The sequence below is a fragment of the Nelumbo nucifera genome, chromosome 3, assembly GCF_055504915.1.
Source record: "Nelumbo nucifera cultivar China Antique chromosome 3, China Antique-T2T, whole genome shotgun sequence".
Lineage (NCBI taxonomy): Eukaryota > Viridiplantae > Streptophyta > Magnoliopsida > Proteales > Nelumbonaceae > Nelumbo > Nelumbo nucifera.
In genome coordinates this window covers 83,074,796-83,085,508 of record NC_142651.1, presented here as the reverse complement: position 1 = coordinate 83,085,508, position 10,713 = coordinate 83,074,796, and the positions used below count along the sequence as shown (strand labels likewise).

The following is a 10,713-nucleotide window of genomic DNA, read 5'->3' as shown; positions in this document are numbered from 1 at the left end:
CAAAACAAAACTAGTGACCTAACCGGTTCCCAGGCCAAATGGTTCGACCGTCTGATCTGGTCTGGTTTTTAAAACAGTGACTAAAATACTCATTTTTGAATTTAGTCCCTATTTAACTGTAAGGTTTAGATTGTAAATTGAACTACTACTCTTTACCTCATTCAATTCCCTCTATATAAATCTTACATTTTTTTGATAAATGAACGAAAGAAAATAGATAAACCAAAAAGATAAAACACTATGAAAAGAAGAGTCTAGCCAATCAGGTAGGCCTGTCAGTGATACTTGAAACTTCACAATTCGATCTGATTATCACAAATTTGGATGAGGTGTTTATGTAATCAAATTTGAATTTTGCAATCTACATTTGATTAATAATAAAAACAAAAGAAATATAAAAGTAGAAAATAAAATATATAAAGTTTATAGAAAATTTTGGATATATTATTACTATAATTATTATCATCTAGAATTGCCACGTGCAAAGCATGTGCACACTTACTATATATATATATATATATATATATATATATATATATATATAGATAGATAGATAGATAGATAGATAGATAGATAATATCGTGTATATAAACACATTTTATCAATAAATAATGTGTAATTATATTTTACATGTAATATATGCATTATTTTATATTTTTAATTCAGTTCTTAACTTTTTATTTGTAGAAAATATTAAAATTTGTGATTTGAGGTAAAAAAAATGGTTTTTTCACAAAGTTTGCATACATGTTTAGTGTGCAACCCGACTTGGTCACCGAGTGAAATGAATAAGGGTCCGACTCATTGAGTTGAATGGTTTCTTACCTGGTCAACAGTTAAAAAAAAATCAAAGTTTTAAAACAGAATCCAAAATCATGGCAGAATGATGATTCAAACTACTCAGTCGGCCAGATCATGGTTTTAAAAAATGACCCGGAAACGGAATTATTCTGGCCACTAGTTTCTGGGTTAATGGTTCGGCCATCCGGTTCAAATGAACGGCCCATTCTGATAACAAAAATTAAAAAAATAAAAAAAGAATTAAAAATAAAAATGACCAAAAACCATTGAACGGGGTCGATGGTTCGACAGCCTAGGTCAACGTGTTATTGACTGATTCATCCGTTTTTGGCTAGGAACTGAGTTTAGGGTAAAATGGAATTGGTTGCCTAGACGATCCTGGCTGAACGGTCCAACCGTCCGGGTCAACAGCGGTTCAAAAACCATTGGCCAGATCATCGGCGGGTTGAAAACACTGTAGATGACGATGTTGGGAAAAAAGGGGAAGTATTAATTTGAAGCAATGATTTGGCAGGCAGTAAAACAGTGATATTTAGAAATCTGTCTTCCGAGACATCCGATAAAGTTTGCGAGGACTCTTCCGAGACATCCGATAAAGTTTGCGAGGACTCAATCTTTTTTTTTTGGTAACTGCGAGGACTCTAATCTAAACAAGGAACTTTTTATGTTTATAAAATTAATTTGCAACCTTTTAGGAAAGTTTGAGCAATTTCCTTTTTCGTTTATTTAATTTCTACCTTTTTCATTGTGAGAAGCGAGATAATTAGACCAATTACCAATTTCAATTCACTGTTCGGGTTAAGGTGGATGCATACTAAATACGACCCGTTTATATTGCAGCAATGAAACATTTCTTTAGTTGGGTAGGGCCAAGTTAGTTGGTGATGGGTTGATCCAAACCCGATCCTTTGACATCGTGCCGTGCGTCATTCGTATCCTTTGTTTTTGGTAAGTGTGTATCATCTTCCTTCCATACTCAATTCGACTGTACTACTATTAAAAATCACTCCAAGGCACGTCAGTTATCACTTACATCAACTCAGTGGATTTTGAGGTTGGCCGTCGGAAGCGTCTCACTCCCTCTCTAACCAGTTGCTGGGTGGGTATCAAGAGGATCACACACAGAGTCGGTGATATGTAAATTGTTCTCTGTAGTTTAACATTCTGTGTTCACTTTATTGTTTGAATCCTTGTTTTTCTTCTATTTTAATTCATTATAGTTCTTTCCACATCCATTTTTATTGTCTTTGGTTTACTTGGGTTCTTATGCTGATTAAAAGGGGTACCATGATTGAGGGTTTACTCATCAGTTCTTGTTCCTTCGTCCATTTAATTAATCAATCAAGTTGGCCTCTCTCTCTCTCTCCAACGTGATGATGCTTTTTTCTATGTTCTTTAACAATACTGCAATTCTTTTTTATTTGTATCTCTGACTGAAAGATGGAATATGGGATGTAGTTTCAAGTAAACCAGTATATTAACTCACTTCCTCTCTTTCTCAAGCGTTAACCAGTTGAGGAAGATGGTATACTGTCTCTTCCATTCCGTGCTCTCTTCTGCTTTGCTGGAGACAAGAAAATGGTAACCCTAGTGCAGAAAATATAGAGTTATAAAAGAAGAGTGAAACGAGTTGCATAAATCAGCCATAGACGTAGTTTCAGGTATTTAAGAAAGGTTGAATCATTTTTTTCCCTGAATCCTTATAAGGCGAATTCATTGAATATAGCTCAATGTAATGTCTTTTTTTTTTATAGAAAAAAATACCAATACACTAAACAAAATCAGAAACATTCAAGCAGTTCAGAAAGGAGGGGGCTCATCAAGCCACATCCTTTTCCCCATAGAAGATTTAACCTCCTTGGCCATCAAATGATTTAAATTGACTTCCTTATTAACAAAACAGAAATTTACCCCTCCCAACTCCTTAGCATAAGGCAAAATCTGATCAACAGTAGACAGTAAAGACCACTAGACACTAGACCCCTTATTGTTCAAACTATTTACAAAAGGGCCCCGCCTGAATAGCATTCATCTCAGTTTCTAGAACTCCTTAATTACACATGGTCCACCTACAGTAGCCAAAAACTTACCAGTATTAGACAAACATACAAACCCAAAAGGACCACAAAAAATCATAACTGAATTTGGATCTCCATTAGCACTAACCTGCCAATATCACCGACATCCAAATTAGAAAAAAAACATAATCCCTTATTCTTCCTAGACTTAAGCATTCCTCAAAATCAAACTTAACATTATGGATACATCTACTGATTTTAGGAACCAACCCTCTAAAATACAAGCGTTCCTTACCTTCCATATAAAATAAGAAAAACAATAGAAAGCCAGCAAAGAAATCTCCATTCCCCCCTCCCCCCCCCAAAAAAAAAAAGAAAAAAAAACTCCTAACTCCCTTACAAACTTTAAAGAACACAAGAGAGGGGAGGTAGGCTTTCTTTCTTGTAATGGGTTCAGCTTCAGTCGCCTTGGTTTCGATTACCACTGTAAATAAATATCAAGAACCAAATGTCTAAAGCATTGGTTGCATGTCCAAAGCTATCCCCCAAGGCTCTCTTTCAAATCTTTTTATTAAACTGTTTCATGTGCTTTTTGATATTTATATTCTTGTTTCTTCTTTACTCTTCATGTCTTTGGTCAAACATAATATTGGATTTCAAATTGTAAACCAGCCATGATATCTTGTTACCCATCAGTTGATTCTACCAATGTGCCCTATGCATAATTTTTCATTTATGGTTAATTGGTTACTAATGAGTTTTCTTCTTTTTATAAAAATAAAGATTGTTAAAATGGTCTTTTATTTGGTTTACTTGTTGTTTGAAGTTGTTAGAGATACAAGTTGTGACCAATATTGTGGTTGAAAAGAAGAGACAAAATGGCATTTTGGGGTAAGTTCCTTACGAAAATTGAGAAAAAAAGTTGTGTCTATAGATATATTTTTGCGTTTGGCTAAATCCCTACTCAATCTGTTTTATTCCAGGGATTGAAGTGAAGCCAGGCAAACCATACACTCATCGGTACAATCGTGGAAGGCTTAAAATTACCCAGGTTTATTTGGAAGCCTAGGAGATGATTTTAATTTATCTTTTTTATTTTCAATTCGATCTATTTTATATTGGTTGTGGGTGATGTCTTTTATAGAAGATTCTTCTTTTCATTTGACATGAGAAATACATGCTGTATGGTTGCAGGCAACAATGTCATATTCCAATCCTCTTTCACCAAAGAAAAGTGTAGTTCAGTGTAATGTTGGGAATACACGGCCGATTCTGTTATGTTCTCTGTTGCCTGATAGGATGGAGACGTGTAAATTGGATCTTGAATTCGATGAAGAGAATGAAGAAGTAGTCTTTTCAGTTATTGGTGCCCGTAGTGTTTATTTAAGTGGTTATTATATCAATCCCAACCGCCACCATTCAATAAGAAGATATGATGATGATACGTATCCTTCTATCTAGTTTTGTTTCATTAAGATTTAGAAGATACTATTGTATTCAAACGTTCTTGATCTTTATAACGTTTTCCCGTACTATGTTGTTTTTTTATAACTTCAATTTTTTTGTTATTAATATGACGTGATTATTGATTAATCCCTACATAGTTTTCTTATTGTACTTAAGAAATTTGTTGTCTCTGATAAGGAAATAACTGAAGTAGATTAGTATACATAGAAAGAAGTACGTTTCAGCCATAGGTTTTATTATTGATGTAAAATATGATGTTTTATATTGATATGTCCATGAATTCCTTAACCATGATTAAAGAGATTCATATGGAGAAGATATTGTTGATACTGAGAATGAACAATCAAACTCAGAGGACGACGACTATGACTTTGATGATAGTTTCATCAATGATAGTGACCCTGAGTTTTGCCTTCCATCTAGGAATAAGGGTATGCATTCTGGAACTTATGTATTTTATAAGTACGTAGGTGATATTTTGTAATATTAAGAAAACATATGGAACGCATGAATGGCTCTATGTTCATTATTTAAATACATATCCACATATATTTTTAGTAAATGTGGTTAATGGGTACTTTTAGATCTAGTTTCTGTAGTTGTGATAGATCCTTGAGTTCAAAAGCTATACAAGGTATAATTCACTTGAAAGATGAGATATGAGGAAAATCTAGCAAATGGTTAAGCAAAAATTTACATATTGGATGGTGACATTCACCTAATCAGTGGTGCCCCATATAACTTTGGAGATTCTTGCTAATTAAAATACAGTTCTATTGTGATGTGAAAATATACAACTCAATTTGCATTATTTAACCCAAACCTAATGTAGTTAAACTTCTTCAGGTCGGGCAACCTGACTTGCAGCCCTACTACTTAAATAATCAAACACTTAATATTTATGCAACATAGAAAATATGTAACTAAATAATACACAATAAGGTGAACTATACTATATCTATAAATTATAATAAGCAGAGGGAATTTTGGTTAAATATTTGTATAAATAACAAGTTGAGATATCAGCGTTTGAAACATGTAACCTAAATTCATTATGATTGAATTTAATATATATATATATAAAGTAGTTAATATATCAACTTATTTAAGTATTTTATGCAATAATTAAGAGAAAATTCATGAAGCCATGTAACCATGTATATGTACGCTAAGGTAATTTTTCGCCTCCTAAAAGAGAAAAAAATAGGCAATTTCTGACCAGAAGCTTCACTTTCGGTTGTGTTTGGTTGCAATGCAAATTTGAATCAGAAACAAATTTTCACTCAGTTCAGTTTTGCACCAACTTGTTTGTAATCATTAATTGCACTCATACCTAATACAAAATTTGTATTTCTGGTATCATTTATACTAACTAGCAGTGCACATTTTGCATTTCAAAAACTTTTGCAAAATTTCCATCATCTTAATCCCGAGACTGAATCAGCCCCCCACAAGACTGCCCCCTACAACGTTCCACAGCACATCTCCTCCGTATATTGGGAACATCTCCCAATGATGACATCATTATTCTTAATATTATCATCGGGAGATATTGATAATACATGACGAGGATATATTGTGGGACGTTGTGGGGAGCTGATTTCAACTCCTTACTCCCACTTCAATTCTCTTTCATATAAAGTGGCCGGGACTGCACCATGTTGCTTCCTACCTCACTCCTAAGCAAATAAACCTCCCCTTACCCCCATTTTCTTACATATAAGGTGAGATCAGACCATTTTACCTTGTATTTAACTTTTCACAAACAAACAAGAAAAAGTCAAATCTGAAGGCAAAGTAAACCGGTGTTTACACTAACCGTATTTGCACTGCCATGCATTTACTCTAGTGCAAACGAAATTTGTGCTGCAACCAAATGCAGCATTAAATACCTCTCTCATTGCTACCATGGGAGATTGTTAGACATGCTGTAAGTGGCCACCAATGATGTCAGGAAAATTAGTTTTTTGGGATAAATTGGAAGTTCATATATCTTGAATTTTATTTATGATTGTTTTTAATTATTACCAAAATTCTAACTATATACTTATTCTCTAGGTAAAATGTTTTATATGTATTTAATGCAGTATTGTATTTTGTTTAATATTTAGGTGATGATGAGATCCGCTTGACACCAAGTTTTAACCTTGAATGCAAAAAAGGTGTTGATTTTAGACGAAAGCATCTTAAGAAAAAATATATAGTCAGTGAATCGGATGAGGATGATGAACCTGCTGAACAATCAATTGCCGTCAAAGAAATTAAAAAGCATTTGATTTTGAATGCCAATGAGGAGGATAAGTTACCCATTTCTTCCTTGTTCAAAAGCACAAAGGATGTAAAATATGTTGAAGCAAATGTAACTCTAGTTGAAAAGTCATCCAGAATCAGCGAAGAAAAAGGCGGACAGAAGGTTGATGAAGATGCTCATCATGATACTTGCTCTAAAAGGACCATTGATATTCCTGAAGGAAAAAGGTGAGGGATTTGAATGCAACAATTTTGTTTGTCATTGTTCCTTTTTTTTTATTAATAAATATATTTATGCATGTCCACATTTTTCTTATATGATCTATGTAGTGGAAGTGACCGTGGTTGTGATTTATCATTACCATCTAATGATGACAAGAATAATAAAAGTGAGACTCCGAAGAAAAAGAAGAGACGAATGGATGAAGAGAAAGACAATAGTCTTAATGGACGAGCAAAGCCTGATGGGGTGCTTGAGACAATGGATAAAGAGATTGGTCTTGAAGATGGTAACAACGGAGTGACAGAGAAGAAAAGGAAAATGAAGAAGAAAGATGCCATCCAACAGGAAGAGAATGCCCTTTTTGAAGGGCTAATGCAAGATGTGCAGGCTGATTTAAACATTAAAAACATGAATAAAGAGATTGATATTGAAAATCAGTTCCATGATGTGCATCCCGGTGGTGATAAGTATGACCATTTTTTCTTTTTATTTTAAATGATTACTTTCCCAGCCGTTGTATGTTTAAACATATTTATATCTTATCTGATACTAATGTGTCTTGTTTGATCCAAGCAGGGGAAGTGACAAGAACCGTGGCTCCTTGCAACAATTTGACAAGGATAGCAATGGAAAAAAAGTGGCAGCAAAGAGAAAACAAAACAAGAAACATGCCGCTAAGCAGGAAGAGAAGTAGGATAGTTCGATTGTGTTCATTTTCGTGTGTGTGTGTATATAATTTGAATCCATATATGTATGTTTCTATTCTTAATGGTGGTAATGGCTTTCATTTGATTGAAACAGAGGAAATGAGCACTCTTTTGATTTCCCATTACCTTCTAACAACCATGGTACTAACAATGAGCAAGAGAAGAAGAGAAAGAAGAAGAAACAACTTGCTCAAAAGGAAGAGAATATTCTTGATGATGGAATAAATCGAGATGAGCAATTGGAAACAAAGGTTAAAACCATGGACCAAGAGCATGCTATTGGATATGAATTGTGTGAGAAGCCCACTAATGAGTAAGAACTTCTCTTTTCTATGGTCTGTTTTGAAGAGAACCTGTCTCATCATTTTCAATTTGTTATTTATGTACTTAATATTTATGATAGTTGGTCCGTCCTTGTTTGTATATCATTTGATTAAAGCAGGAAAGATAACAAGCATGTTGAATTTTTGATACCGTCTAATAAGTATTCTAATAACAGAAACATAGGGACAGAACAAAGGAAAAAAAAGAAAAGAATTGAGAAAGAAGTGATAGCTTCTGATGTTGGGGTAAACCAAGATGGGCAGTCCAAGACGAGGATGGAAATCATTAATCAAGAGCTTGCCATTGCAAGTGAGCTGCATCAAAGTTCAAATGTTACCAAGTTAGAGACCTTTTTTTCCTATTTTTATTCTCTATTTGTAATTGATCTCTTCTCTTAATTTTGTGTTTTTACACGGTTACACCAAGTAAGATTGTTTAACTGCTTTATTTGCAATGTTTCACATTTGATATAAATAGGGCAAATGAACAAGTTCGTGATTCTCAGTTGAGATCCAACAAGGATGGCAATGGCAATGTTGAGACAAAGAAGAAAAAGAAAAAGAAGCAGCAAGCCATTGAACGGAAAGAGAATATTTTTTATGGGGAAAATCAAGATGGACCAATGGGGAAAAATATTAAAATGATTAGCCAAAAATCTGTTGTTAAAGATGAATTGCAAGAAAGGCCCCCAAATGATGATGGGTAATCTCATTCTCTCCTTATTCAAACTTGGTTTTTTGTGTATATCTTGTGAGTAATGTTTCACATTTGATGTAAACAGTGCATGTGAACAAGCTTGTGATTCCCAGCTGTCTTCCAATAAGGATTGCATTGTCAACACTGAGACGAAGAAGAAAAAGAAAAAGAAGCAAGCCATTGAACAGGAGAACATTCTTTTTGGGGTAAACCAAGATGGGCAGTCTGAGAAGAATATTGAAATGATTAGCCAAGAACATGCTATTGAAGATGAACTAGAAGAAAGGCTCCCAAATGATGATAGGTAATCTCACTATCTTATCTATTGTGTTTGGAAACTTTTTCCACACTTTACACTTTGTTTTTGTGTATATCTTGTTAGTGATGATTCACATTTGATATAAACAGGAAAGATGAACATGCTTGTATTCCCAGCCCTCTTCATTTTATATTAGATATGTGTGTATGGGTGTATCTAAATATGCCCTCGTAGATGTAGTAACCTATTGTTTAGTGGCCATTGCTTTGCTCGAAAAAATGTTGTAGGTTGGGTTCATATCTATTTTTCTATCCCAAGGAAAAAACTTTGACTGTTCATAAAAATGTTGTAGGTTAGGTTCATATTATTTTGCTCGAGAAAATGTGAATGACATCTTATAATGACTGCAAGTAAAATAGTATTTATACTCAATATTTTTTTTTTCAAACAGCCAAAGTGATTTCTATTCCAAGACCCCAAATAACCTAGGCCATCATTAGGGTTGTAACTTACATGGGCTCAGGTTGGGTTTTTGTCAAATTTTGAATGGTCCCAGCCTGAAGTCTGAGCCTTAAACAGTGTAAAATGCTTACTCGCACCAAATCGAGTTGCATCCCTAACCATCATTGGGTAATGACCTTTTTAAGATGTAAGACCTATTGTTTCCATGTGTTGATTTCTTTTTATTAAGTTTTCAAAGGACCCAGATGATTGTAGTGGAAAACCCTTTAATCTGTGGTAACATTTGGTATCTTGTACAGGACTCTTGGCATCAGTATTGATAATGTTGCGGATACATACGATAGTGAGATGAATAAAGAGATAATGGAAATGAAGGATGAAAGCCTGACCCAACAAGGAAGGTGATATTAACACAAATAGTTGAGGAGCAGGCAGGATTGGATACCAGAGAATGAAATCTGTGTCAGAGATAAAGTGTTGGTTTCTTTGAAAGAATAGTCTTGGACGTTTAATCTTTTCCCAAAATATTATTAAAATTCTGGATATCTATATAGCTTCTAAAGTTTATTGATTTTGCAAATTAATGTTACACCCTTGTGCTTGAAGCATGATGCATGCCTACTTTAAGAAGATTTTCCAAGAAACTTGAATGCATGGCTGCATTTTTTGTGTTAAATAGCACGTAATCGATTTGAAAAAAAAAAGGCTAAAGCAAGATGCATGTCTGCATTTTAAGAAAATTTCCCATTAAACTTTTCCTTTATGAAACTTGAATGCATATTGTGTGTTCCTTTTTTTGTTGGATATAAAGACAATGTCTATCATAATTCTTAAAATAATATATTCTAATTAGGGGTGAGCATTTGATTTATTCGGTTAAAAACTGAACCAAATAAATCAAAATTTTAAAAACCGAAACCAAATTACAAGAAAACTGAAATAATCAAAACCGAAAATTTTGATTATTTCGATTAAAAATTGAATTTCATTAACATATATTATGACCTATAATATATATATATATATATTATAATATATATTATGAAATTGAATTTCATTATAATACATTATGTATAATATATTAGTGTATAAATATATAGCATATTGTTAAATGCTATATATTATATAATGAATTTCAGTTAATTAGGTTTTTTCGGTTAACCGGATTTCTAACTCTGAAAACCAAAGCTGAAAATTGAAATTCTTAAAAACTGAATTAACCAAACCGAATTACCCAAAAACCAAAAAGACCAAAATCAAAATTTTTATTGGTATTTTGGTTTTAACCGAATAATGCTCACCCCTAATTGTAATCCATCTTTTGAAATTTTGGTTATATCTAGTTTTCTCTCTCCATCATTGTCTCTTCTCAGTTTTTAAACACTTGCTGGCAGATGGTTATGTGAAAGGATAAGTACCTTATGTTCTTTTTAGGTAAGCTTTTGCTTTTGAACTTTTGGTTTGTCGGAAACAAAAGTGAACCAAAAAAGTGTTTCAATTGTTTGC

The 10,713-nt window shown here is 33.4% G+C and overlaps 1 protein-coding gene across 2 annotated transcripts; it reads left to right on the top strand.

The window, feature by feature from the left end:
- The first annotated feature begins 1,805 nt into the window (after nt 1-1,805).
- Nucleotides 1,806-9,902, top strand: LOC104590794 (uncharacterized). 2 transcript variants are annotated; one of them, XM_088901971.1, is made up of 13 exons: nt 1,806-1,900; nt 3,646-3,710; nt 3,803-3,870; nt 4,014-4,264; nt 4,587-4,717; nt 6,398-6,764; nt 6,867-7,226; nt 7,336-7,449; nt 7,561-7,779; nt 7,966-8,130; nt 8,268-8,492; nt 8,572-8,790; nt 9,507-9,902. In XM_088901971.1, exons 2-13 carry the CDS (start codon nt 3,698-3,700, stop codon nt 9,610-9,612), a joined length of 2,238 nt encoding a protein of 745 aa, XP_088758097.1. In that variant the 5' UTR covers nt 1,806-1,900; nt 3,646-3,697; the 3' UTR covers nt 9,613-9,902. The 2 variants fall into 2 exon arrangements, with proteins under 2 accessions (XP_088758097.1, XP_088758098.1); XM_088901972.1 differs by lacking the exon at nt 1,806-1,900 and adding an exon at nt 2,086-2,462.
- The last annotated feature ends 811 nt before the right edge of the window (nt 9,903-10,713 follow it).

What these genes read in the sequence shown, in the direction of transcription:
- LOC104590794 (XM_088901971.1), top strand. An exon ending in GAAGGCTTAAAATTACCCAG is followed by an intron (nt 3,871 to 4,013) that starts GTTTATTTGGAA and finishes GTATGGTTGCAG; the next exon opens with GCAACAATGTCATATTCCAA. An exon ending in GCCGCTAAGCAGGAAGAGAA is followed by an intron (nt 7,450 to 7,560) that starts GTAGGATAGTTC and finishes TGATTGAAACAG; the next exon opens with AGGAAATGAGCACTCTTTTG.